At 50.4% G+C, this 27,207-nt stretch overlaps 9 protein-coding genes across 9 annotated transcripts; 6 read left to right on the top strand and 3 right to left on the bottom strand.

The window, feature by feature from the left end:
- Positions 1–3,601: 3,601 nt before the first annotated feature.
- Positions 3,602–4,576, top strand: PtrM4_099390 (DDE-3 multi-domain protein; the record flags this gene model as incomplete). The annotated part of the gene is made up of 1 exon (XM_066107311.1): positions 3,602–4,576. The coding sequence occupies one exon, from the start codon at positions 3,602–3,604 to the stop codon at positions 4,574–4,576; it is 975 nt and encodes a 324-aa protein (XP_065962979.1).
- A 305-nt stretch (positions 4,577–4,881) lies between these two features.
- Positions 4,882–5,334, bottom strand: PtrM4_099380 (uncharacterized protein; the record flags this gene model as incomplete). Its single annotated transcript, XM_066107310.1, has 1 exon — positions 4,882–5,334. The coding sequence occupies one exon, from the start codon at positions 5,332–5,334 to the stop codon at positions 4,882–4,884; it is 453 nt and encodes a 150-aa protein (XP_065962978.1).
- A 457-nt stretch (positions 5,335–5,791) lies between these two features.
- Positions 5,792–6,796, top strand: PtrM4_099370 (uncharacterized protein; the record flags this gene model as incomplete). The annotated part of the gene is made up of 2 exons (XM_066107309.1): positions 5,792–5,809; positions 5,903–6,796. The coding sequence occupies 2 exons, from the start codon at positions 5,792–5,794 to the stop codon at positions 6,794–6,796; spliced, it is 912 nt and encodes a 303-aa protein (XP_065962977.1).
- Positions 6,797–7,247: 451 nt separating this feature from the next.
- Positions 7,248–9,449, bottom strand: PtrM4_099360 (Dimer-Tnp-hAT domain containing protein; the record flags this gene model as incomplete). Its single annotated transcript, XM_066107308.1, has 4 exons — positions 7,248–7,865; positions 7,914–8,656; positions 8,858–9,101; positions 9,138–9,449. 4 exons carry the CDS (start codon positions 9,447–9,449, stop codon positions 7,248–7,250), a joined length of 1,917 nt encoding a protein of 638 aa, XP_065962976.1.
- A 426-nt stretch (positions 9,450–9,875) lies between these two features.
- PtrM4_099350 (uncharacterized protein) lies at positions 9,876–11,454 on the top strand (the record flags this gene model as incomplete). Its single annotated transcript, XM_066107307.1, has 2 exons — positions 9,876–9,885; positions 9,926–11,454. 2 exons carry the CDS (start codon positions 9,876–9,878, stop codon positions 11,452–11,454), a joined length of 1,539 nt encoding a protein of 512 aa, XP_065962975.1.
- A 335-nt stretch (positions 11,455–11,789) lies between these two features.
- Positions 11,790–12,271, top strand: PtrM4_099340 (uncharacterized protein; the record flags this gene model as incomplete). The annotated part of the gene is made up of 4 exons (XM_066107306.1): positions 11,790–11,836; positions 11,900–12,018; positions 12,078–12,088; positions 12,149–12,271. The coding sequence occupies 4 exons, from the start codon at positions 11,790–11,792 to the stop codon at positions 12,269–12,271; spliced, it is 300 nt and encodes a 99-aa protein (XP_065962974.1).
- Positions 12,272–13,066: 795 nt separating this feature from the next.
- Positions 13,067–14,575, top strand: PtrM4_099330 (MVIN domain containing protein; the record flags this gene model as incomplete). Its single annotated transcript, XM_066107305.1, has 2 exons — positions 13,067–13,284; positions 13,366–14,575. The coding sequence occupies 2 exons, from the start codon at positions 13,067–13,069 to the stop codon at positions 14,573–14,575; spliced, it is 1,428 nt and encodes a 475-aa protein (XP_065962973.1).
- Positions 14,576–15,164: 589 nt separating this feature from the next.
- PtrM4_099320 (UBN2 multi-domain protein) lies at positions 15,165–19,718 on the top strand (the record flags this gene model as incomplete). The annotated part of the gene is made up of 1 exon (XM_066107304.1): positions 15,165–19,718. One exon carries the CDS (start codon positions 15,165–15,167, stop codon positions 19,716–19,718), a length of 4,554 nt encoding a protein of 1,517 aa, XP_065962972.1.
- A 1,438-nt stretch (positions 19,719–21,156) lies between these two features.
- Positions 21,157–26,544, bottom strand: PtrM4_099310 (cytokinesis protein sepA; the record flags this gene model as incomplete). The annotated part of the gene is made up of 5 exons (XM_066107303.1): positions 21,157–21,512; positions 21,597–21,987; positions 22,051–23,270; positions 23,481–25,756; positions 25,964–26,544. The coding sequence occupies 5 exons, from the start codon at positions 26,542–26,544 to the stop codon at positions 21,157–21,159; spliced, it is 4,824 nt and encodes a 1,607-aa protein (XP_065962971.1).
- Positions 26,545–27,207: the final 663 nt, after the last annotated feature.

The raw sequence follows: 27,207 nt of genomic DNA, 5'->3' as shown, positions 1-27,207 counted from the left end.
CTAGAAGGCATGCACGATATCTCAGCAGAAGCAGTAGCACAACGGCTTTTAGAACGGCATTACCCTATTTATAGTATTCTAACGGCAATTACGAGCGATAGAGGACCACAATTCGTCAGCGATCTTTGGAGGCATTTCTGTAAACTCCTCAGCGTTAAGCAACGCCTATCGACTGCCTATTATCCGCAAACCGATGGTGCAACAGAGCGAATGAACCAAGAGATTAAGAAGATGATTCGAATCTAGGCCACCTACACGCAAGAAAATTAGCTAGCACTTTTACCTATCGTTATAGGAGCAATCAACAATCGCGAGGCCTCATCTACTGGCCTAAGCCCCTTCTATTTTATGCACGGATATCACAATGAACCCATTCAGCTGGTAGAGGATCGAACTATTTAGGACCAACCAAAGAGAGACGCCGAAGCACTGGCAGAAGGCTTCCTTAAAAGACTCCAAGACGCAACAGAGTGGGCCCAAGCTGCGATCGCAATAACACAAGAGAAACAGCAACATCAAGCTAATAAGACAAGAATAGCAGCGCCCCAATACAAGGAGGGAGACTAGGTGTTTTTAAACCTTAGAAACGTGAAGACAACACGACCTTCCAAGAAGCTAGACTAGTTGCATGGAAAGTACAAAGTCTTGAGGCAGGTTAACTCCCACTCTTATCAACTTGACGTTCCAGGGAAGATCTATCCTGTCTTCCACGTAGACCTGCTTCGCTACGCGCCTAACGACTCTCTCCCATCGCAGAAGGTTGGAGACACTCAGCCAGGGCCTATACTTGTAGATGGAGACGAGCTATGGCTGGTTGAACGTATTCTAGGCGAACGAATAATAAGGCAGGGAAGGAAAGAAATCAAGGAGGCATATGTGAAGTGGGTGGGCTATACTGAACTGATATAGGAACCTGTGAGTAACGTACTAAAGACTAACGCTTGGAGGAAATGGAGAAAACTACACGCTAAAGGGAAAGGAGGGGGGTAATGTAACGGGCTGAGCCTCGAGTCACATGACTAGGCTGCTAGCCTAGTCGCTTCCCCGGCAACGTGAGGGCCGTGCGCCAACCCAAACAAAGCAGGCTCGCCGCTTGCGTCTTACCTTCTTTCTTCATCTTGACTGTAAATAGCATCTGGACTAGGTAGCTGGAATACAGTTCCTACGGACCGTTCACATAATGTTGCACTCCTCTACGATAATAATGGCGAGCGATGTTGATACAGCAAAGGTGAGGTTGAATCAAGTAACGGTCGTTGCAACGAGTTGAAGTAGATGGTTATGATTGATTAGAGGAGGTGGGCTGCAGCTCGCGTACGAACTGAATCCCACCCCACGGTACGGGCCACGCACCTAGTCACGTGCTCGCCACGTACGTACGGTGGCTCGAAACTAAGAGCAACCAACAAGCGATCTTATTAGCCCCGAGACTAGCACTGTTGACACGGCAAAGGTGTCGAATATCACTGTTGTTGCAGCGAACAAAGTATATGATATTTGATTAGTAGTGAGCAAGAGCTGGGTGGAGAGATCTCCCTATGTACGGGTGCGAGCTAAGCGGGAAGCTTGGTCTAACTAGTGGTTCAAGCTTCCAGCCCGGAAAAGCTCGCTATCTAAAATACATCCACGCCGTGCTGGCTGTACGCGCATGTCCCAACAAGTACTAGTGCTATGGTACCTCCTAACGTCGCTATGCGTCCTCCTGCTCCTATAGACTCTATTATTGGCAGAGCTAAAGTCAGAAACGTCTACGCCGCCCTATCTATCGAAGATAGACAAGAACAAGCTCTCATGTTCCGCTCTAAGATTTCGTGTGTGTATGTACGTGTTGTTGGTGTTGCCGAGTGGAAAGGGAGAGAAGAGAACGACCCGTTTACGGGGCGCACTTTCCCTTGCAGTTCTTAAGGCACTTAGTCTGTGCGAGACAGACCTGTCAACAATCAAGCGGCTTACAAGCGCTTGATCAATCTACAATCAAGCCAACGGTTCCATCAATCAAGCCTCTCGCATAGAGATTGGTTAGCAATTAAGCTTAAGAGACGAAGCTTGATTAATCAGCTTGATTAGATTAATGCAGCAAGGCAGCGGAGGCGTTAAGGCTATCTGCCTATCTACTAGCCACCTAATTAAGCCTATCAGCCACCGTGTGGGCCTTAGGATATATAACCTAGGTTCTATCCTATCTTCTCACACTTATAGGCTAGTGCGTACAGGGCTTAGCGCCTACAACAGTAGCTGGCAGAGATATAGATCTTAGTTCCGGTAGCACAGTAAACCAACACGATTCACACGTGTTCTAGTCCTAGTGCTACTAATAGAGCCTATATTACCCTACCTTTTTGCTCCTATCGTCGTTATTATACTGTCGCCACTATGCCGCCTAAAAGACGCGTCGACGACGCTACTGCCACCCTAAGCAAACGAGCTAGAAGGCCCGCTGCTAGCGGCTCCGCCAGCCAGCCTATACTCGTTAAGAGCTAGCTATCGTAACCGCGTTAGTCGCCTCGTAGAACTATTAACGAGGCGTCTTAGGCCTTAAATTTTGAGTCGCGGCTGCGTAAGGCGCGGCCTAAAGACACTGTTGTCGCACCTACTAAGGGCAGTAAGCAGGCAACAGCACAGTCCGCAACAATCAATTAAGTGGGTCCTAGAAGGTTCAGATTGGATTGATTGATTACCGCTTTAAGCCTAGTAGTTACCTATAGGAGTTTAAGCCCTACCTAGATAGGTAAGTGGGTCTAGGAGAGTGACCGGATTGAATTGATTGTTGCGGAGTCTAGGCAACAGCAGCGTTGTCGGCAGCTAATAAGGTGGCTATATATAAGGAGTTTAACGCAAGCCTAATAGACGATTTTAAAGGCCTCGACTTTAGCCTTTTACTGCGTTACGTACGCCTAGCTTCGTCGCAGTCGTTGCGCAAAAGCTAGATCTATCGCTACGGCTAGCGCGTCGCGTTGCTAAGAGATCTAAGCAAACTCTTCTTTGTGTGCTGTTACTGCTACGACTATAAGATAACTCCGATAAGCAGGATATACAAGACAACGCGCTTAACCACGGCTGCGGCGCGACACCTAGAGGAGCAGAAACGCGGCTATAGCTAGAGCCCACCTAGCAAGACTACTGCTAGCACTAAGGTTAGCTAGTTAGAGCGTATACTTAAGTGAAACAGCAGCAAGGTGTTGTAAACTACTACTAACGAGCTCCTTAGTTTTAATACTTAGCGCTTTCGAATAGAGGCTGTAAGCTGGCTTGTTAAGAATAACTACCTACTCTTTAAGTTTAAGAGCCCTGCATTCTAGCTGTCAGATTTTTTATGGATGGGATCAAGTGTATTGTCTGTGTCTGTCTACGGCTCTGTCTGTGGGAGGTGGCCTCGCCTCGGGCTTGGCAGTGCTATGGGTGTTTCTCGAAATACCTTGAGCCACCTGGATCTGGTTGGCTTGGTGGCCAAGAACATCAACTCCTATAGTAATTTGTTAGTAAATCGATGCAGCCACGCTTTCTAACACCCACAACGTATTTGAAGTTCATTGTTTGCTGCGATCGCCTCTACTGACTCGCGTTTTTGGTGTTGCAATTTTCTCGAGCCCATCTCATCGCGATGCCAGGCACCGGCCACCGCTTGCAGCCCGCTGTTCTCCAGGCTATCCTCGACCGAATTGCTGCCTGCGAAAGTGATCGAGCCATCTCTAGAGCTACAGGTGCGAGCCGTAACACAGTAGCAAAGCTGAGGTTGAGCTTAGAGTTTTGGGGCGTGCCTTATCCGCCGCGCTGCGTTCGACTTGGGCGGCCATCTATACTCCGGCAAGCTCAGCGCGAAGGCCTTCAGGCATACCTCAATGGCTCACCGGGCGCATACATGGATGAGATGAGGGACTTCTTGTACGACGAGTACGACGTTAGGATAAGCCTTGCGAGCGTTTACCGAGAGCTAGAGAAGATGAGATGGTCTCGCAAGCTTGCAACAAAGCGGGCAAAGGAGCAGAGTGAGCCACTCCGCCGCCTCTATCTTGCCAGGATGGCGCAACACTATAAGGCGGAGCAGATCGTTGCGTTGGACGAGAGCGCCTGCAATGAGCGTACGGGCGACCGCAAGTATGGCTGGTCTCCAATCGGGGAGCCGGTGGAGCTATCACACAGCTTCAGGCGATCAGAACGGTGGTCGCTGCTGCCAGCCATGACGATAGATGGCTACATAAGCTATAAGATCTTTCAAGGCGCGATTACATCTGAGATCCTAGAAGACTTCTTAGAGTTTCAAGTGCTGCCGTTCTGCAATCCTCACCCAGGGCCAGCCTCAGTAATCGTGCTTGATAACGCCTCCATCCATCGATCAGAGCGTGTACGGGTGCTTTGCCAAAGTGCTGGAGTACTCCTTGAGTATCTGCCGCCATACTCACCAGATTTCAACCCCATCGAGAAGAGCTTTAAGCAGCTCAAGGGGTGGATGAAAAGGAATTCAGCGCAAGCGGAGAACTTCATTGACTTTCGGGTCTTTCTTGAGTATGCAGCGCAGCTGGTGTGCTGTAATATTAACTGCAGAAGCTGGTTCCATAGGTGTGGCTATCCCTATTAATTGTGCTTTTAAATGGATGCCACAGTACGTTTCTATAGGTAGATGATACCATACAAATGCGAACGATTACACCTTAATGCGCAACCCACAAAAGCGATTTAATAATTCTAAAAAAAATAAGAGCTATTTCTATACATATAGAACTATCTTAGGAAGTTAACCTGTTATAATCGCATAACGTTGTAGTGTTGTACATAGGGCTATCCAAATAGACTATTGTTGCAGCGCATTTGAAACGCCTGAAAAACCTCAACACTATAGCGGGCACGGGCCGCTGTCACCAAAAACGCTCAGGCCACTAAGCTTCAAGCATTCTCGCCATCATCCTCCACAACACTGCTAGACGGTTCAACCACCAATTTCTTGCGCGCAATCTCTTCTCTTTTCTTACAACGTTCGACTCGTCTCCAGTTACGATCTGTGAGACCCTGGTACCCAGCTTGCCATTCTTTTGCAGTGTTTTGTAGCGTGAAAAACCAGCCAGGAGGCTGCTTGAAATGCTGCGTCCACAACTTCAAGATATCACCAGATGGCTGCATCAAGAGGTTGATATCCATAGCTCCGTCAATAACAAGAGTCTTATAAAGCTCGTTAATGTCCTCTCCAACTGTAGGAAATTTTAACTTAAGGTAGTTAAAGAAATTACTAGTATGCTCGTTAATCTCCTGCTCATGATCATATCGGATAGGCGCCCACTGAGATGCAGACTCCGCAACAATCAATCCAGATTGGTCAGATTGATTGATTTGATTGGTCATTTGGAGTTTTTACCAACTCAATCAACTCAATCTAAGCTTTTCAAAATAGCTAATCAAATCAACTTGCGAAGGTCAGATTGATTGATTTGATTAGTTAGATTGATTTATTATTAACGAGTTGTAAGGCGAGTAGTGTCGTATTAAGAGAAGGTTTTTGGTGTTGAAGATAGTTATCTTGGACCCCTATCTCGCTTAGCTTGTGATCCCTGTCGGCCGGGCAAGCCAGTCTCTATGCATTCACTTCTCACCAGCTAGCTCTCCTCTTATAGGACTAGCTCCTTCTGCTTAGGGGCTAGCCTCTTCTAGGCTTCACCCCGCACCTATATAGCTAGTCCTTCGCTGTTCTTAATACAACAACGATTTCGCTCACTCAGTTCCCTAATAATCCCTTACACACAACACTAGTTGCCTAGCTACCTATACAGACATTTTTCTTTAGTGTTTAGTATCGCCCACGATGGCCAAACGCTCTCGAGTTCCCACCAATACTGCTGCCGCCGCCGCCGCCGCCAAACGGGCGCGCCTATCAAGGCCCTCTGTCCTATCTCAGCGATCGCTGTCGCCTCAGGAAACCCTTGGCGCCGCCGTAAGCCAGGCCACAACGTTTGAGTCGCAATTTTTCGAGTCGCAAACAGAGGAGGAGGGTGCGGCTGAGGGCAGCCAGGCTGGTACAGCAGCAACAACAGAGGCTAGTGTTGATACAGAGCCTGATAATGGCGATAACTTTGACGGCATTAACTGGGATCGCCTCCCTCGGTTCATGAAGCCTCTTACAACTGGGCGGCGCGTCAAGAGTTGGATCTTTCAACATGGATATCGCGTTGTTGAGCTCTACGATCAGAATCGAGTGTGGTTTGTATGCAAATACTGCCACATCCACAAGGTCATTGACACTGGCGGCAGTGGAGTTTTTGACGTATCAAAGGCCACCTCCTCAGCTGCAGCTCATCTTGGCCTTCAGAAACGAGGCCATGGCTTTACAAAAGACGGCCTGAAGCCTCGAAGAACAGGGCAGCAACTCTCTCTACGACAGACGCTGGAGACTGGTGTTGCAGTCTCTCAAGAGGCTGCCAACGCGATGGGCAACTTCAACATCCAGCAGTTTCGTGAAGTTGCAGTGTTCTGCCTTCTTGATAACAACTTGCCAATGGAGCTACTTGCAAGGCCGTCCTTTCGCGAGATGATTAGCCTTGCAAACCCAGAGGCAGAGGCAGCTTTGTGGGTAAGTCCTCGCAGTGTAGCTACCTACGCAATGCGCCTCTTCCAATATATGCAGCCACAGATTGTCTGCGCTCTGTCAGAAGCTGCAAGCAAGATCCACATAAGCTTTGATGGTTGGACGACAAAGGGTGGCAAGCGTGGATTCTTTGGAGTCGTTGCACACTTTGCTAACGCCTCTGGAGCACAGATGTCAATGAGCAAGCTGAGCGAGCTCAGCCAATTGGCTTGCTCAGCCAATTGAGCGGAGGCCAGCAGCTCGCTCGGCTCGCTCGGATTGGCTGAAACAGGGCTGTCAGCTCGCTCGGCTTGATGGGCTCAGTCCCGATTAGGAAAGTTATATAGAAACCTTGGTGTTGAGTTTCTCAGCTAATATCCCACTTATGTACACCGTATTTCGCGTCCATCTCCTCATCGCTGATAGCCTCCTTTACAGGCACCTCACCACTGCCAAATCTAGCTCTTATCCATCGTCGATCGCACTGTATTGCTGCTAGAAGTTGCGGAGAAATGCTGCGCCGACGGGGCTCGAGGAGGTCACCCAGCTCGCTGAATAAGCGCTCACACTCACAGCTTGAGCCTGGGATTGATAGCATGTCGATAGCAAATTTGCTAAGGCTGGGGTAGCGATCGCGGAGTCCTACCCAGTATTTTATAGGGTCGACGCCCTCGCTAGCGATCGGTTCGCTGCGTTTCTAAGCCTCATATTCATCCTCCTCGTTCTCCGTAAGCCCTGCCGGCTTAATAAAGCTGTTAATAGCGTCTTCTATATCATTGTGCCTAACTTTAGAGCGTAAGCGCGGCTTCGGTAAGCTTTTGTACTCCGCCCACAAATGTTGAAACTTGCGGTTGCTGCTCTCTAGCCAATCAGGCTTATCCGCCCACGCTGCGTCAAGGTAGCTTTTGTAGCGAGGATGAAGGATTATAACAGCATAGTAAGCTGGCGAGAGGTCGAGCTTGTTGTAGTACTCGCGGGCTTTAACTAGGGCAGCGCGGAGGTTGATAGCAAGGTGGTCTTCGGGTGACTCTGTATGCTCATCATAAATGACGTCTTCATAGCTTTGCAAGCGGTCCTCATAGACTCCAAGTAAGTATTCAAATACTAGAATAACCTCAGCGATTGCTCCAAAAGCACCGCTTTTGCCGCGGCCTTCAAGCCGTTTTGTAGCTTGTTTTAGTGGCCTAAGCACATCAATATACTCAGCAATCACCTGCCAGTCATGGGCATTGATCCCATCAGACCTCATCCAATCCGGCGCTGCAGGCAGCTTGTTGTTACGACTTCGGGCGTACGCGTCTTCAGTTTCAATCTTCTAAATATGGTAGTTGGCGTACCTATTAACCGCTAATTACAACTCAACAGCGCGCTTAAAACACGAAACGTAAGAGTTATAGCGAGTAACAACTAGCTTAACGGGCTCCTTGATTTTGTGCTGTTCTGTTGGCGCGTTGACAGGCTGGTCCCTAATAGCGAGCTTCTGATACTTCTCAAAAAGAGCGTACTGTTGTGGTGTTTTGATGTAGTTAATAACCGCGACAAGCACTCCTAATGGTCCATCGCCTCGCCAAGTAGCCATATTCTCAGCTTCGTTCACGCGCTCAGTCTCCTCGTTGTCGTAGGACTCTTTCTCCTCACCCCAGAGTAGCATCTGGCCAATGAGATTAAGCGTATAAGGACCGCAGCGAAGGCGATGCTCAGTAGCGCTAAAGCCTATCTGCAAGGCGAGAGTGTTAATCGTGGTGTTGTTGTTATGTGCGTTGTCGAGGACGAAGTAACCGAGCTTGCCCACAGTGATTTCGAACTGCTTGAATATTGCCATCACGACCTCAGCCATAGCCTCGCCGGTGTAGGCACCTGTCAGTTGTGGGAGCGCAATAGGCAAGTCCCTGAGCTCGCCAGAGCTATCAACGTAGTGGGCGACGATACCTAAGTAACCGCGCTTGCCACCTTTTGTCGTCCATCCGTCAAAGCTTACATAGACTTTGCTCATTGATTCTGAAAGGCTTGCGATAACCTTTAGTAACAGGTAGTTGTACAGGCGTATAACGTATCGTGAGACGCTGTTATAAGATGCCCACAAGGCTCGTTCTGCCTCTACGCTAGCTAATTATATCATATTGCGAAAAGACGATGATTCGAATTGTGAGAGTGGGAGGTTGTTTTCGACGAGCTAGGTAACGGCCGCAAGCCTAAACTCTTGTATATTGAAGTTGGTAAGCTCGTTGGCAACAGCCTAAGAGCAGCCCTTCTGAAGGGCGCGTTCGAGGAGAGTTTCTTTCCGAGGAGCGACGGTAGTGCGCTTACTTGGAGGCTTCAAGCCATGAACTTTCTTGTCTTCTCCGAGATGACGTGCTGGCGCTGATGGAGACTGCGAGACGTTATGTATGCCACGGCCAACAGTAGTGAACTTGTGCTTATAGCAATAGTGGCAGATCCACGTAACTTTTGCGACGTTGCTGCGCAAGGCGATGCGATAGCCATGGCTGTATACCCAGCTTGCTCGGTTCGAAAGTGATGTGGGCGGCTTGCAGTGCTTTGGGTAGCGACTCTAATTAAAGCCGTCGTATTTGTCCTCTACCTATACGAAACCCTTGTCGACAGCCTCGCTAGCTGCTCCTGAAGCTGCAACAGTGGCATGCTCGCTGCCCTTAGGTGGTGGGATGATCGTCTCTTCGGCGCGCGACTCTCGGAGGGTCGCTTCAAAATTTGGTGCTTGTGGCGCGGCAACGAGAGCTTGACGCGGCGACAGCGGTGGAGGAGGTGGAGATGGTGAGAATGGCTGAGTATCGACTAGCACAGGTTGGCTGGCAGTCCCGCGATGACGCGCTGCGACTCTAGGGCGCTTCGAAGTTGTCGCGATTTCTAGAGCATTAACGCATGTTCTTTTTGCTGGCATTATAGCAACGGCGAGGTAGATAATAGCTGCAAATAGAGACGCGTTGGTGGAGTATAGGTGAGTGTGGTGGGTGATAAGTAGTAAGTGAAGTGTCGCAGAAGGAGAATATTGTTGCCAGGCCGTTAGCCGGAAATTTAGTAGCTTATTTGCTAGAAATATAGCAAAAAAGAGTGTATTTTAGGTTATAACTAGGTTTCGAACTTACGCACTACACCTAAAAATCATCGTGAGATTGCCCCTCCACCAAGTCCTTCAGCCCCAAGTTTCCAACCGCTCCATCCAACCAAGCTAAGCAAGCTGACTGAGCGAGCGCCTATCCCTAAGCTCGCTCGGCTTGCAAGCGCGCACTGCGCGCTCAGCTCATTCGGCTTGGTCAAAACGTCCAAGCCGAGCGAGCTGAGCGAGCCGGCTCGCTCGTTGACAAGTATGCTCTGGAGTGATACAAGATCTCCCCATCGCCCTCCCACATCTCGCAGGCTCTCATACTGGTGATGCTATCGCTGATACAATTAAAAAGACGCTCCAAGAATACAGTATTGGGAGTGATAAACTCGGCTACTTCGTCCTCGACAATGCTGCAAACAACGATACTGCAGTCTCCTCGCTCGCCCACGCGTACGACTTCAACGCTGCTCACCGACGCCTCCGCTGCGGCCCTCACACGCTTAACCTTATTGGCCAGGCAATTATCTTTGGCAGCAATCAAGAGGCGTACAACAACAACAACGACGAGCAGCTCCAAACAGAGGAGGTGTACATGCAGGAGTGGCGTCAAGAAGGGCCCTTAGGTGTACTTATCGACGTTATCAACCATATAAAAACGCCTCAACAACACGAAATTTTCCGAAGCTTCCAAACCGCCGCCAACGCCGAGTTGCCAGCTAGAGAGCGCCTCCACGTACTTGAGCCTGTGAAGCCTGTTGTTACACGCTGGAACTCTTACTACGCTGCCTTCAAACGCGCAACTCAACTCCAGGCAGCATACAACTCTTACGCTGAGCACTACATTAACGCACTCTCCCTTGAAGATCGCCGCGCTTGTCAACGTGGCAATAAACTCCCTGAAGCACCTAGTTGGATGAGATCAACAGGACTTACAGCTGCTGATTGGGCGGTGATAACAGAGTATCAGGACTGCCTAGAGCCGCTTAAGCTTGCTACGGAGAAGCTTGAGGGTCGCGGAAAGGCAGGCAAATACGGCGCTATATATGAGACTATTCCTGTATTTGAATACGTACTTGGCGCGCTCGAAGCCCGTACGCGCTCGTACGAGCAAGTTGACTTCAACCCACCTGATGCGCCTGAAGATCACCTCTTTGTTAACCTCCGCGCCGCCTGGAGTAAGGCCAACGATTACTACAACAAGCTCGATCGATCGCCAGCATACTACGCTGCTACCTGCCTCCATCCATACTACAAATACTACTGCGAGAACAGCTGGGTGGATAAGCCAGAATGGCTAACATCAGCCAACGCTGGCTTCCTGCAGCTCTGGCAGTCGTATAAGCCTCAACGTACACGTCCTCTATCTCAAACAACTGCAAAACCAAGGCATAGAGGAATAGATGATGTGATTGGCGCCCTCGTACGGCGCAACAAGGCTCAGGTAGAGGCTGCCCACGACGATGAGTACGAGCGCTGGAGAACTCAAGAGCCAGAGTGGACAAGCGAACAGTATCTTAGCGATTGCCACCCAGTCAAGTACTGGATTCAATTACGCTCAAAATACCCGTGTTTAAGCCAGTTTGCGATTGATATACTCACGATACCAGCATCTAGTTGCGACTGCGAGAGGCTCTTTAGCGAGCTTGGCGATTTACTTGAGCCGCGCCGGCGAGCTCTTGGCAGCGAGTTACTTGCTGCCCTTCAGCTTGTACGTTCGTGGAGACGAGCTGGCTTTGACGGCTTGTACAACAACGGTGATGATGAAGATAAGTGGAGTGACGTCAAAGATGAGGAGATTGTACAACAGTACGATATAGAAGGCTGGAGTACAACACCATAACCCCCTGTATACTACTTCTTAGCATCAATCAGCCAATCAACCAATCAATCGCAATCAATCTGCTCAAAAACCCTAACAATCAATCCGCAATCAATCAGCAGCGTCGCCGCAAGCTAATCAAACCAATCGACAACCTTAAGATTGATTGATTTGATTGTTGCGGAGTCTGGTGATAAGGTCCAGAATATGTGACTTCATGCAGACTGGAACACAGATAAAGTACAGCTTCTTCGCAGCTTCTCAATCATTAACTTAGTTCTAAGAGCTTCAACTGAACCATCACAAAGTACACTCTGCTACAGAAAACCCGTTATTCTCAACAATCTATCAGCAAGATGCTTTCTTCTACCATTATCATCACGATCTTGTCCCTCATGGGCAGGTAAAGTGCCCCCTACTTGGTCCTGTCTTTCCACTATCGCTAACTTTGGATACCTTGCTTCAGCGTGACTGCAAGGATATACCACAACTGTGGTTGCAAGACTAATGGCGAGTACAACGTCGAGCTTAGTAAAGATACTTGTACGAATTGGGCTCTGTCAGGTGAACCCCATACTCATTTCGGTAAGACACTGCGCTTTCATCTATTGCCTTCTATTGCAAAAAAGCTAATACTTGTACAGATGGCTACTCTGTGAGTCCTGAGGATTACAGCTTTCCAACTACCTACGATTTTACTAATCACGGCCTACAGTGTATCGACAAGGGGAGCGGAAGGGGAATCGATGGAAACCCATGGGAGACGCATTGTAAAGATGTTTGGGAGGTTGCTCATGCAGGAAACAGAGGTTCTGCTGTCGGTTGGTGCTGGCACTAGTCTTAGATATCGCGGACACCTGACCGCTCTGTTCGCCTTGGGCAAATTCTCTCTTGACAAAGAATGCATACACCTACCTCTATACTTACATCCCCTGTCCTTTGCAGTGCAGCCCGAGCTCCAAACAAAACTCGTCTTTTACCGCATTTCGCATATGACATGGAGGGTGACAACCTGTATCGAGCTCTACCTATAGCTTTCTATTTTTCTAACTCGCGGAAACTACACATGAAATATTTTGCAGTACCACAGTACCTATCTTTGGCTTACCAAACTGAGGAACCATCGATTACCTGATTTTTAAGAGAACTCTACCGAACTTTTTCACTCTTACCTTACCTACATCCCATATTCCGCATGCACAGTCAACCCCAAAACAATCACCTCCCAAGCAACCCGAACCCACAAATACAAAAGGCTGCAAAACAGCAACTTGCACTGCAAAACTCATAGATTTACAGCAAATCCATAGTCCAAAAAATGTAAAAATTACCCGCCGAAGATCATGGCTTCTTACGCCTTCGTTCAGCTAGCGATGCGCATATCATGAACGTACACAGCGACGATTATGCCAACAGCATAGATCGACAAAGATACCATGGATCTCATGGAGGCGCCCCTGTAGCCCTGTAGCCAAGGTAGCTTCTTCGTTTCCATGCGATGCGACCCCGCTTCGTCTATCCAGCCTCTCGCATTGCGCCCTTCACCTCGCTACCTGCTTTACCCGATAGGCGAGATTCGTAAAGCAGGTGAAGGCGGCTGGCTGATAGATGGCCTCTTTCATTTCGCATGACCATGGCCACCTCTTCCTCCACCTCCTCCCATTTGCCGTCTGCACCTCAACCTCAACACCGACATCCGTACCAGATGTTGCACTCAAAGGACGGCCGCGATAGCGACACGTCGCACAGCGAGGAGCGCGATGAACCACAAGAAGCGACTAATAATGACGCCGAACTATCATGGAAGAAGCTCGCGAAGCAGGATCTAACACCCTCTCGCCACCGCGATACGTGAGTAAACCCTGATTGGGTGTACACCAAAGCTACCTTACGCCACACGCCAACACGCCATCAACTAATAACACACTCCAGATACATCGGCGCACTCTTATTCAACATCAGCGCCTTCATCCTCCCAGCCCTCTACACCACCCTCTCCAAGCTCTGGGTCGCGCACATTGACTCCTCTATGGTCGTAACAACAGACACCTTCACCTACATCGGCGTCGTCGCAGAGGTGCTAAACGAAGGTTTACCACGCGCGTCCTACCTGGTCATCGGCGACAAGGCCAATCGGGAGTATCGGTCTCGACTGCAGTTGACACACACGCTTATTCTGTTCCAGGGCGTGTTAGGTCTAATCATGAGTATCGCTTTTGTAGCCGGCGCGTCTACTTTTGCTAGGGGTTTCGTTCCTAGCGAAGTCCGCGCTGCGAGCGTTACGTATGTGCGTATATCAGCTTTTTCGGCGTTTGCGTCGGCGGTCGAGTATGCGGTTGGTGCGTCGACGCGTGCGCTGGATAAACCTGATGTACCGCTGCTTATCAACGGGGTCAAGTTTGCGGTGAATATCTTGTTGGATCTTATTCTTATATCTAGGTTTCACGTAAGAGGTGTCACGCCGAGTGTTAATATGCAGGCTGCTATCTCGCTCGCGTGTAGTCTCTCTTCTGCGCTAGCGGGTCTGGGCTACTTTATCTGGATCACGAGGTTTGCGTCAGAGTCAGAGGATGGTGAAGGGCAGACGACGACGACAAAGCCGTCGGTGGCTTCACTGCGGACGTTGGCGAAACCGGGGATTGTGTTTTTTGTCGAATCCGCGATTCGCAATGCGTTGTATCTGTGGTTGGTTCATGGGATTGTGGATCTTGGGAGGGATTATGCGACTGCGTGGGGGGTGTTTTCGACAATCCGATGGGGCTTGGTTATGGTTCCTGTCATGGCGCTTGAAGCTACCACGCTCACGTTTATCGGCCATTCATGGGGACAGTTCCGCGCCTCCTCGCTCGGTGACGAATCTGGGCGGCGCCACAATACGAAACCAGAAGCGACGAGGCGCCAGATCTGGAGTGTGGCGCGGTGGGTGCTTTACTCCATCGCCATAGTCCTGGTTGTCGAGATTCCTCTTTGCTTCTCCATGGCGTTCCGCGGCGCGGGCCAGTTTGCAAGATACCTTTCTGGCTCGGACGAGGTGGCTAAGATTGTGGCGCGCATGTGGCGGACGGTTGATTGGTGCTATATTCTCTATGGCGTCTCCACTCAACTTGCCGCTGTCCTTGCTGCCACAAGGCCTAGGTGTTAAGAATATGTTAGGTTCAGTCCAGGTCGGCGAGGTGAGGTTCGTGGAGTAAGCCCGAGCAGAAGGACCGACGCGGAATGATGATCTGTCATGTACGTCCTAAGATCATCATAACAACAAGTAGATAGAACAATAGCTCTTAGTGAAGTTCAATCCAATACAGGGTTACCTTTCGTACCTCTACTCGGTCGCCTATGGTAGTCATACCACCAGAGGAGACCTTGTTCTAACAGGTTATGAGCCCGGTTGCCTAACCCAACGTTATTGTTTTCAAACACCTACCCGAGTCACGAAGGACTCAGATTCAAGAAGGAATCAAAACATCCACCCAAGTCACGAAGGACTTAGATTCAAGAAGGAATCAGAAAAGAAAAGAAGTCGTGTACAACGCGGTTAACACGCAATCACACTTAAATACACCGTCTCTACACCCGAGAACCGATAACGACTGCACCGCCCGCAGAATATCACCCGGATCGCCCGCATCGCCCGCATCGCCTGTATCGCCCGCATCGCCCGCATCACCTACACTCTTAGCATCATACCACGTACCTTGCTCGCATAATAGTCTCACCAACTCAAAACACACAAGATGGCTGTAGAGAAGGAAGAATGGAAGATTCCCCAACTTACAGCTGAAAACCACGATACTTGGTTCCGCCGAAACAAGGTCAAGCTTAAGGGGAAGAAAGTCTTCTATGTCTGCGAGAAAAACCTGGTACAGCACTGCCAAATAGCAATAGCCGGTGAACTAACGGAGGCTATGGAAGAGTTGGAAATTGCTGAAGCAGACAAGCATACTAAGATCCGCGTCAACATTGAAAAAAGAGACAAGTACCTAGAAGATGAAGCCACTGCAATCGATCTCTTGTTTCGGTCGCTTACTGAAGATGACCAAGCCCTTATTGACGAATACGACACTGCCTTCCAGTTCTGGGCCTACCTACAAAAGAAGTACACCCAAACTGACGCCACAACCGCCAACATTTACATGACCAGAATTCAAACGTTCACATTCAATCCTGGGAACACAATTGTTGGATCATGGGAAAAGCTAAAGGAATACCGACGCAAACTCGTAGCAGCAGACGCTGACACCAACGGAGCTTACAAGGACTCTGCACTACTACTCGTTCTTATTAGATCACTCCCGAAAGAATTTAAGACTACGATTGACACCTTAAACGCCCAACTTAACCTTACGGTTGAACAGAAACTTAAGTTTCTGGAAGAGAAGGAGGTTCGAGACCAGCAAGACGCCGACGAAAAAGCTCTCCCAGCATTCCGGAAGACGGAGAAGTATGTTCCGCCTTACAAGCGCCGAAATCACAAGAGCTCACCACTATCGTCTGACTCCGAATCTGGTACTAAGTTTATGGTCCAATGCTTCCTTTGTGACGGAGCCCATGGCGTACGAGACTGTCCAAGACGTGAGAGAGCTCGAAAGCTCCTTAAGGAATACGACGCTAAGAAATCATCTAAGCCGCCTATTAAGACACTCAAGCAAAGGAATTCTCACAAAAAGACTGGCAAAGCATATGGAGCCGAAGAAGTCAATTCAGAGTCAGATGAATTATCCGAGACCTCAGACTCTGAACCCGAGGAAATTGAGACATGCCGTCTCTCAAAAGACATTGTCGGTAAGGCCTCTCCATCTACTTGGGCTGCCGACACTGGCGCCTCCTCCCACATGTCTGACCAACCCTCATTGTTTAGACGAATGATCAAGATCAAGCGAAGACTAGTTCGGGTTGGAGGGGGAGAATTATATGCAGACTGGAAAGGAGAAGCTCAAGTGGTGTGTAAAGACGGATCGTCGACATGGTTGTCAGAAGTACTGCTTGTACCTAACCTTGGAGTCAATTTGTTATCAGGGAGAAGAATTTGCGCAGCAGGCCTGAAGGGTCGTTTCAATTCACACGTACTATGCTTCAAACTAGGAAAGGAGATCATTATTAAAGCAACTATGGACGACGGCCTCTACGTAGTGTCACACATTGCCGATGGATACCACGAGACAGCATTCCTAGGCACGGAACCCCATACACCAGTTAAGAGCGAGCTTAAGGTTAATGAAAAGGAGAGATACCTGCTGTATCACAGACGTTTCGCACACCTAGGACCTACAAAGATTGCCAAACTCCACGAAGTTACAACTCTCCAGAAGAAGATTCAAGTTCCAGAGAAGATTGAAATCTGCGAAGTGTGTTCCCTGACAAAGATGAAGAACAGCATCCCTAAGCAGCTAAGAGAGCACAAGGCCACGAAGCTAGCCTTAGTACAGTTTGACATTGCTGGACCCTTTCCAACATCTCTACGAGGAAACAGGTGGTTCCTCCAAATTATTGATAGCTACACGCGGAAAAACTGGGTTATCCCGCTGAAGAAAAAGGGAGACGCACAACGGGAACTCCGAATCTGGAAGACCTTTGTAGAACATCAAACTGGCGAGAAAGTCAAAGCTGCTGGAACCGACAATGCACCAGAACTTCTACAGCAAGCTGAGGAATGGAGAGTTACACAAGTCGTGGAAATTCAGCCTACAACAATTGCTTCCTCACACCAGAATGGACCAGCCGAGCGAAACATCCAAACTGCTGAAGCTGATATGAGAGCAATGTTGAAAGACGCTGGTTTACCAATTGAGTTTTGGGATGAAGCTGTCGAAGCAGACGCATACCTACGCAACCGTACAAACACAGGACCTATGATCAATGGAAAGCAAGTCAGTCCTGAAGAGGCATTCACAGGAACGAAACCATCCATTGACCACATCCGTGTATGGGGGAGCAAATGCTATTCGTACATCAACCCTAAAACGATTCCAGCAGACCAACGACATGACAAGCTCGTGGACCGTGGCAGAATTGGAGTATTTATGGGATATTCTGAGACAACAAATAAGCAGTTCAAGTTCTATTCGCCAGAGCTTGGATACACCTCAAGGACAAGCCGATTGTCAGTGGACGAATACACCCCTGGAGGGAAAGTTGAACTACGACTGCGAAACATACCAGCTGGACCACAAGGAACGCAGAATACGATGCCAGACCGAAAACCAAGAGGAAGACCTAGGAAGGATCTAGAATTATCTCCTGCCGAACGAATGGAACCAACTCCTACCGAACGAATGGAACCATCTCCTGCAGAACCAATGGAACCATCTCCTACCGAACCAATGGAACCATCTCCTGCAGAACCAATAGAACCAGTTTCCGAGAACCTAATGGAACCATCTTCGGCAGAGCTAACTCATGAACCAGTGAAGCGTCACAGAGGAAGACCAAGGAGGCTAACTACTATTCCTCCTACTGCACCATCTGATGAGCGGGTTCCTAATCTTGTGAACGAAGAGGGGCCCGAAGAACCGTGTACCCAGTCTGTACGAGAAAAGGAGATTCCACGATACTTCACTAGACAAGCCAAACGGAAGAGGTCTAACGAAGAGATTGTTGAGGACGAGAGATTTAGCAAGATCGTTAAAGCTATGCTAGCCCAAGTTGGCCTTACAGAAGAGCAAACACGACTATCTGAGAAGGCTTTCGCAGCAACCGAGATCGCAGGAATCCAGATCCCCCAGACACACGAGCAAGCTATCAACGACCCAAAGTATGGAAAGCAATGGAAAGCAGCAATACTTGAAGAGATAATCGCGTTAATAGAGAATCGAACCTGGGAGGAAGTTCCAAAGCCAAAAGACGCGAACATGGTTGATTCAAAGTGGGTTTTTACAGTCAAAACGAATCTCGACGGGACTGTTGAGAGGTTTAAGGCACGCCTTGTGGCAAGAGGTTTTACGCAAGCACACGGAACAGACTACAACGAGACTTTTGCCCCGACAGTCCGCATGGACACCTTACGTCTGTTTATGGCCACTGTCGCAGCGGAAAACCTGGAATGTTTCCACTTTGACATTAAGAATGCATTCACAGAGTCGCACTTGAAGGAAGAGATCTTTCTTAAGCAACCCCAAGGAGTAGAAGTCAAAAAAGGATACGTCCTTAGAGTTCTCCGCAGCTTATACGGACTCAAACAGGCTGCTCGCGACTGGAACTTGTTGATAAAGAAAGAACTTCTGGCATGGGGATTCGTACAAAGCCTCGCAGACCCGTGCATGTTTATCCACAAAGAAAAACAACTCCGTATCCTCGTCTACGTTGATGACATTGCTGCTGCTGCAAAAGATCGAGCTCAAATTGATTGGTTCTACGAGAAGCTTTCTGGAAGATTCAACACCAAGAACCTGGGGGAGATTCATAAGATCCTTGGAGTACGAGTTACGCGAGACAGAAAGCGCCGCACAATCTACCTCGATCAAGAACAGTACCTACACGCAGTACTTGACAAGTTTGGAATGTCTAGCAAACAACACAGAGACAAGAAGATTCCATCTGCAGATTACACTTCATTTAGGCCAGCCACTGACAACGACACCCGAATCGACATCACTGAATACCAGCAAGTGATAGGGAGCCTTATGTTTGCTATGGTTCTTACACGTCCAGACATTGCATTCACCCTCGGAAAGCTAAGCCAATACATGAGCGATCCAGCAGAACACCATGGCCATGCGTTGAAGAACCTGCTACGATATCTAAGGTCGACAGTGACATTGAAGCTACGCTACGGACCAGGGGGAGTACACTCGCAATTTGTCATCTACTCTGATGCTGACTGGGCAAGCGACATGGTAGACCGAAAGAGCGTTTCAGGGAGCACTGCAATGTTCTACGGAGGTCCAATATCATGGTCTAGCAAGAAGCAACGGTCTGTTGCAACGTCAAGCTGCGAATCTGAATACATCGCACTATCAACATGCTGCAAGCAAGGCCAGTGGATTGCTCAAATGTTTAGAGATCTTGGGTTCCCAAAGTACATTGGAAAAGACACCAACAAGGTCCAGATGCTAGGAGACAACCAGGGTGCCATTGCACTTACAAAGAACCCTCACCTTCACGAAAGATCAAAGCACATCGACGTCTGTTATCATTTTATCCGAGACCTAGCAGAACAAGGCAAACTCGATGTGGCCTACGTTCCAACTGCAGACATGGTGGCTGATGGAATGACAAAGCCATTGCAGCGAGTCGCATTCGAGAGATTCAAGAACCAATTAGGAGTTGTCCTTGGACCGGACCTGCCCTGAGGGGGAGTGTTAAGAATATGTTAGGTTCAGTCCAGGTCGGCGAGGTGAGGTTCGTGGAGTAAGCCCGAGCAGAAGGACCGACGCGGAATGATGATCTGTCATGTACGTCCTAAGATCATCATAACAACAAGTAGATAGAACAATAGCTCTTAGTGAAGTTCAATCCAATACAGGGTTACCTTTCGTACCTCTACTCGGTCGCCTATGGTAGTCATACCACCAGAGGAGACCTTGTTCTAACACTAGGTGGTATTTGTACCAATCTCTCGCATCGAATATCCTGTACGTCTTGCCGTGGGCTATCGTTTGCCAGGTCGCCAGCTTGAACCCGAGAAACGCGTGGACGTATCATAGTCTTGTGTTTGGGGGTAGTCTTGTCTTCTCCTTCTTCACCATCATCTTGTTTGACGGAGTTTGGGCGGTTCGGTTAAACAGGGGGAAGATGCGAGTGAACGGGTCATAGTCTACTCTTTCTTCGCCATCATCTTCTTTGATGGAGTTTAGGTAGTCCGGGGCAAGTGTAGATGAGCTTGGTAAAGCTCTCGTCAATAGGATGTAGTCACTGGTTTGCCAATCTGATACGCCAAGGATGCGTAGGGTGGACAAGCTGAACCAAATTGAGACACGAGTAAACAAGTTATAGTCTACTCCTTCTTCACCACTATTATCCTCACCCCTATTATCTCTTTCTTAATCATTATTCTATTCACCATCAGTTTGATATCATGATGCAGCTCAAAACTCCCCAAAACTACCGCTCCCAAACCATAACAGATTGTATCCTGCTTAGTTTCGCGCCAGCTAATAATAGCGTTATAGACAAAGATGGTTAACCTGGAGGTTTTCGATGATATTCAACCCAAACGATGAATGGTAGTCCAGCACACAAAAGGAGGCACGACTAAACACGTTCTAACTGAGAGAACAAGGCGACATTCAACTACAATGTATCTTACCGTACCAAACCCGCTATGATTGTATAGATAGAGCGTGTTCTATAATCTCTTTACCTACACCCACCCCACCTCACACCTCACACTATAACAACCCCAAACCCCAAACTCTATCCCTAGACCACTCAACCTCCAACCTCCAAGCACCCAAACATCACAATATCACAAACTCACCATGCATTTTTATTTATTCTCGTGTCATGTTTCATACAACAATATCCATTCATAATCCAAAAAAGTACATATTTGAAAAACCATGCGGGTATCGAAGTAACAGTAACAGACAGAAAAAAAGCCATGCTATAGTGTTACGTATTCTCTTGTGCATGCATGCGGAACGACGCATCCCATCCCACCCACCTATCCCACCCACCACGCATCTCCATTTCCCCCTGCCATGCCAATTCAATCCAATCCAACCAACCCTCCCATACATCCATCCAACCAACACCCAAAAGAAAACCCTCTATTCACCACCACAACAACTACTCCGGCGGTGGCGTAGGTAAATCCCTCGCCTTGGCCTCCGGACTAGGCGGATGAACAACGGTAACAGGCGTCTGCGGCTCGCCAGACGCAACTCTATCCCTACCCACCTCATCCGCCGCCGTATCATCCAACATACTCGCTCCCTCCATTGTACTATCGCCCTCGCCAGCGTCTCCACCGCCTTCCTCGGGTATAGCGGGGCTCATCGGCCCAGCAGTTTCATCCCCCTTAACAGAGGACGCTTGATTACGACGATTACGTCTCCGTTGACGTTCCGTATCTGCGCTTTCGCGTCGGCGACGGACGCTGAGGCTGCCGTCTTTGTTGAGGCTGGCGCCGGATTGAAGGCCTTCTAGCATAGCGGCCGCACGGTCGGCGATGTCTGCTTCTGCTGCTGTTGTACTGGCTGCTGCGGTGGTGCTGGGGGCGACGCTACTAGCCTCGCTATCTGCAGTTTCGCTCATGGGGCTTAGTAACTTATTGCGCTGTTCATCCTCTCCGTCAGCCGCTCCTTCAGCGCCGCTGCCATCGCCCATGTTGACGCCAATCTCGGGCATCTTCTGGCCACTAGCCACGCGCACCTGGTGTTTGTCCTTTAAGCGCGCACGGCGACGGCGGTCACGCTGGTCTCTTGCTTCTGGTTTGGCAGCCCGCAGTTTCTGGAGTAAGTCGTCCATGGCGCCGGTGGAGGCGGGTGATTTGGGTGCGTCGGAGTCTGATAGCGCGTTGGGAGAGAGGGGGTTTGTGTTTTGTGCTTGTTTGCGGCGCATGGAGATTTCGTTGCGGCGGTGTTGTTCTTCGAGGGCGGTATTTTTTTCCTTGGATTTCTGGAATGTTTGTTAGCAAGCAGAAACAAACAAAAGCAATCGCGCAAATATATGCTGACTCACCTTCCACTCTTGTACGAAATTGGCCAGCTTCGCAAAGAAATCCCTCCTCGAGCTATCATCACTTGGGTCTTCTCCGTAAAACGCCATAATGTCATCATAACTCTTCTGCATATCCTCGAGGAACACCTGCAATTGCTCCGCCTTCCGTCTCGCCTCCTTCATATTTCTTTGGACAACAATGGAGACCTTGTCTTCAGGGTGGAACTTTGTCGGATCAGACAAGTTACCAGAGTCGAGCGACATCTGCACGTTTTTGATGTTGTCAATGTACTTCTTGGCATCCGTCTGGAGTTGCTCGACGTTGATCTTTTGCGCCGTAATAACGCCGCTGATCTCGTCCGTGAAGCCTTCCCATCCGGAGTACTGGTTGCGAACAATCCTTTCGACCACATCGGCAAATGTCGACTCGTTCCTGTCATCCTTGAGCATACCCAGTCGACCAAGGGTGGAGAGCTTGAATCCACTGGCTTGCTTGTTCGCGTCGTTCATGAAGTTACCAATATCAAGAATGAGACCAAGAACACTAATCAAACTAGTCGAATCCCTCAAGCTTTCGGACACGCGTGATATCTCCAGCAGCTTGGCGGAGATTTCATCGTAATCGGTCTGGAATGTGCGAGTGAGCGCAAGAGCCCTCATCCTACTCTTCCAGTAGTGATGTAGTTCGTAAGCCGTGAAGAGATATATTTGATCCTCCCTAGTCAGCTCGTTAGGATCCTGCTCACGCTTACTTTCACTGGCATTGGGTCCAGTCCAGTCCTTGGAGTATGGCGCCATGAGTTTCGCGGTGTTATCCGGGATATCACAGAAATCGTTCTTTTGGAGGAACTCCATGGTAACCGGATCATCCAAGATCTTGGGGTCACAGTGGATAATCATCCGGACAACATCCTCAACAGCATACGACGAGAACTTGGCCATGCTGATCTGGAAGTTGTGCATAAGGTCGCGCGAGATGATTTGCTTCTTGTCGTCCTTTTTTCCAGACTTCTTGCCAATCGCCTTGATTTCCTTGGCCAAGAAGAGCTTCTCGACTTCTTCCAGGACACCCTTCCGCGCCAGCTCTTGGTACTTCTCCTCCTTCTCTTCCGATGTGAGACCACGCGTGGCCCACACGGTAGTAGTCGGCTGATCGACCTTGTCCCAATGGAGAGCCTTGAGCTTCTTCTTGGGACGGGGTCCAGAAAGAGCAAATTGCTGGGCGGCACCGAAACCAGGCGCTTTGGGCATGAAGCCGGGACGTTTCGCGCCCGGCATTGGCGGCGGCGGTGGAGGCGGAGGTGGCATACTGCCATCTCCCGGCATGGGAGGCGGCGGAGGGATTCCGGCCTTGAAGCCGAGCTTGCCTGGCGGCGGTGGCGGAGGAGGTGGAGGAGGTGGTCCATTCGCGCCGGGCATCGGCGGTGGAGGGGGTATATTCGCAGAGAAACCCAGTGCCCCAGGAGGTGGCGGAGGCGGTGGTGGAATGTTGGCTTTTGGCGCATCGGTCGAACCAGGCGTCTTTGGGGAGTCCGAGTTGAGACTTGGTTGTGATGGTCCTGTTGTAACACCCTCGCCCTCCGCATCAGAGTCATCATACCGCTTGACATTTGAAGCAAGATCTGCCATGAGCGCGTTGGCTGCCGATGAGCTGAGTTTGGGCTTGTGCATCTGGACGAGCCGTGGCTTCTCGATAACAACATCATCGTCATCCAATTCTGACATTTCCATATCTTCACCAATTTCTCCAGGGAGGCCAGGGAGTGGCTTTCTGCGCGGCACTCCACTCTTGGCGCGCACCGAACCAAACGAGCTTGGCTCAAGACCGCCGTAACTCTGCTCGTTCATGCCGGGCTCGCCCTCCATCTTTTCTCGCAGTTCCCTAAGCTTCTCGCTAGGTTGCATCTGCAGCGTCCTGCCCTCAAGGGTGGCCTGTGTCCTGGCTCTTTGCAGTTGGATCTCCAGTCGGTTCATCAGTCGTTCGCGGTCCATGATTCCCTGCATCTGTGCTGGGTCAGTGGTAGCGAGCCCGTCCTTACCAGACTTCTTCGCCGCCGACGCTGCGACATCTTGAGCATCTCTAAGCATCAAGTACAGCTCACGCGTCTCCAGCTCGTTGCGCTGCAGTTCTTGCGCCCGGATGCGTTGCATTTCCGAAAGCTCCGATTTCATCTGTTCGACTTGTCTGCCACGAAGCTCGATGATGCGTTCCTGCTCTTCCAGTTGCTTTTGCAGCTTCGATACCAGGCCATCTGCACCCAACGCCAGCTGCGCTTTCATCTCATCACGTTCTGCAATGGCCGAGTCTGCAATCTGTCGTGCTTCGACCGCTTCATCGCGAACCTGGCGGGCCTCGGAGTCGGTGTAGAGCTTGTCGAGCAAAGACTGGACAGTAAAGTTCAGACTCTGCTTGAGATCCATGTCTGGCAGTCGGCGGTCCATAGCCACGTAGCTCAGCATTTGATCCACAAGTTGGAACATTCTCAACCGATCTTCGCTTTCGGTATCACGCATAAGCAGCAAGTGCTGCATGGCCGAGGTGAAATAGTCTTGCGCCCGAGTGTCCTTGATCTTGCTCATGATGGCCTCTGCGATTTGAGTTGGATCATTGAGATCCTTGGTCTCGCCCTCGACGCTGTCCACCATGGAACTGTTCTCCTTTTCGAGGAAGAGTTCATAATCAACAGCTTCATTGTCCAAGTAGTGCTCGATCTGCTTGTCGATGACATCGTACTGGAAGCCTTCCATCTTGTTGAAGATGCGCTTGATACCGCATGCGGTGAACTGGGCCCGGACATGCATCCTGAGCTGGAGGTCACGCTCTGGCGCATCCACCACCATGTTGATGAGGAAGAGAGTCGCAATGGCATATTCCATGAGGAGGTTCTCCACGCCGATACCTCCACTGCGCACTTCATCTGAGGCGCCGACCATAGAGCCCATCTTGCCACGGCCGTCAACCGTGACCTCAACAACGCGCATCCATGCGTCGAACCGGCTGCTTTCGCCATACTGTGATTTGAGGTTGTCGAGAGACTGCAGCACTTTTTCGTGCCCACTTCCGTTTCCCCAATGACACAAGAAAGTCAGGACATCGGAGACGAGCTTTCGTGTGTTGAGTCGTGAGGATATTAACGATCCACAGAGAGCCTGTATGATGGAGGGATAGTTCAAGGCGTTATCGGCACCGTACTTGTTATTCATCAGCGCCTTTAAGCACTTTATTATTTCGTATTCGCGCTCGACGTCGTTTTCCGCCCTCTGGGCCATGACACTGGGAGGGGGTGCGGGGCCGGTCCCCTTCCTGCGGTTGATTTTTGCCAGGACATTCGTAAGCGCAATCTGACCCTGCGCCTCGATAAAGCCTCTGACCCACGCAATGGGCTGGGTTCGGAGACTAATCTCCAAACTCGACATTTGCTTGATGGTGATGGAGTTGTCCATGACCTTCTTGACGTACCACTCGGGCGAACCCTCCTCTTCGGCGCGGATGAGAATGTCCTGGGTGCCGTTACCACCGCCGCCATATGTCAACCGCTGCGTCTGCCGCTTCTTCTCCTCGTGCTTGAACTCGGCCAGCTTGTCCTGATACACAAGGGTCCACTTCTTATCGATCTTGTAAGCCTCCATCTGGCGCCGGGCCTGTTCGGGTAAGCTCTTCCATCCGCGCTTCACCATGAGGTTCATGAACTCCTTTTCAACAATATGGTCGGGCGGCCGTTGGATGCTGAGCGTGTTTTGCGGAAACGAGGCCGTCGACGACGACGGCGACGAGGCATTGTAGTGCAGCAGGTGGCGGTGCGAGTCGCGTGGGGTGGAGACGGCCGTGGGGAGGAGACTGCCGGCATCGAGGCCTATCGAGGAGATTGTGGTCTGGGATGGGTTCGGGGGGTAGAAGACGTTGCTGGTGCGCGTCGTGGAATTGTTGCTGTACAGACTCGCCTGGTCGGACGAGGCGCGTGTGTTGTTGGACGAGTCGGTTGGGGCATAGTACGAGTAGCTGCCGTCCCTGCTGCTACCGCGCTGACCCCATTGCTGCATCGAGACGCCGCGGTCGCCGGGGTTACTCGAGGCAATAGTGGTGCCGTTGGAGTGTGGCGGCGGGCGCGGCGGCCCCTGTGTGGATTGGTGGGATTGGTACCCTTGGGGCGGCATCGTGGGCGCGGTGAAGACGGGGTACTGGTGGAAGTCGCCGCCGCCCTTGTTCAGGTGGTGTGGGAGCGGTTCGCCGCTATTGCTTGCGTCGTCTCGGGGGGAGTCGATGGATGATATGGGGCCTGCGCGCGCAAAGATGCCCTCGGCAGTCATGGACACGGGCCGCTGGTCTATCGAGGCGCCGCCGATGGAGTGTCGAGCTGAGTGACGTGACGACTGCGAGCCATAGGCACTGCCGGGGGGGCTGTCGATGGATGATGTGGTGCTGTGCTTGGCCTCACCCGCCTGCTTCTCTTTGTCCTTGTGCAGACGTCGTCCGAAGAACTTGCCGGCGGAGGATTGCCGACCCTTGCCATCCATGCCTACCAAAAGGAACGTCTGCTGCGCGCGCCCAACGCGAACAAGACTGAGCCTGTCCTGCGATGCCGGCTGCTTCAATGCGGCGCCACCAGAAACCGTGGCTAAAGTGTACAGCAACCGAGATGTCTAATCCTGAAACGAGCGTGCGGGGGTTGGAGTGTGCAGCAACAACTGCAATGAATCCCTATGGGAGGGGGTTTGGGGATTGCAATGCAAGAGAGTCGGGAGGTTGCCGAATGCTAGCGCCCTCCTGTGTGACTACTACCACGACTGGGACATGTACCACTACCGTGACCGCATGTCCAAGTGTCAGTTGAGGGAGACGTCGCAGTCGTAAGAGAAGGCCTCCACTTGAGTTTCACTGCCCAACTCCGACTGCCCGACTGCGACCACACAGAACACGCCAGTTCTCGACCACACCCTGCATAGGCCGAGACTTTCTCCTGAGACGTGCGCCCAAGTGTGTCTGTGTGTCTGCAGTCTGTGCATGTGTGTAGTGGCGCCATGCCCGTGTGAACGCCCCCCCCCCCCCCTAGCCCATGTGCATGCTGCCAGGACGCGACTCTCATTTTCCCCATACAGATCCCATCTCTTTTCTGCAAACTACTCCTCCCTGTGGCGCAGCCAGCTCCGCAGCATACGCAAGCCACTTGGCGCAACAAC

Source organism: Pyrenophora tritici-repentis, chromosome 4 (assembly GCF_003171515.1).
Source record: "Pyrenophora tritici-repentis strain M4 chromosome 4, whole genome shotgun sequence".
Taxonomy (NCBI): Eukaryota; Fungi; Ascomycota; class Dothideomycetes; order Pleosporales; family Pleosporaceae; genus Pyrenophora; species Pyrenophora tritici-repentis.
This window is presented reverse-complemented; position numbering and strand designations above follow the sequence as displayed.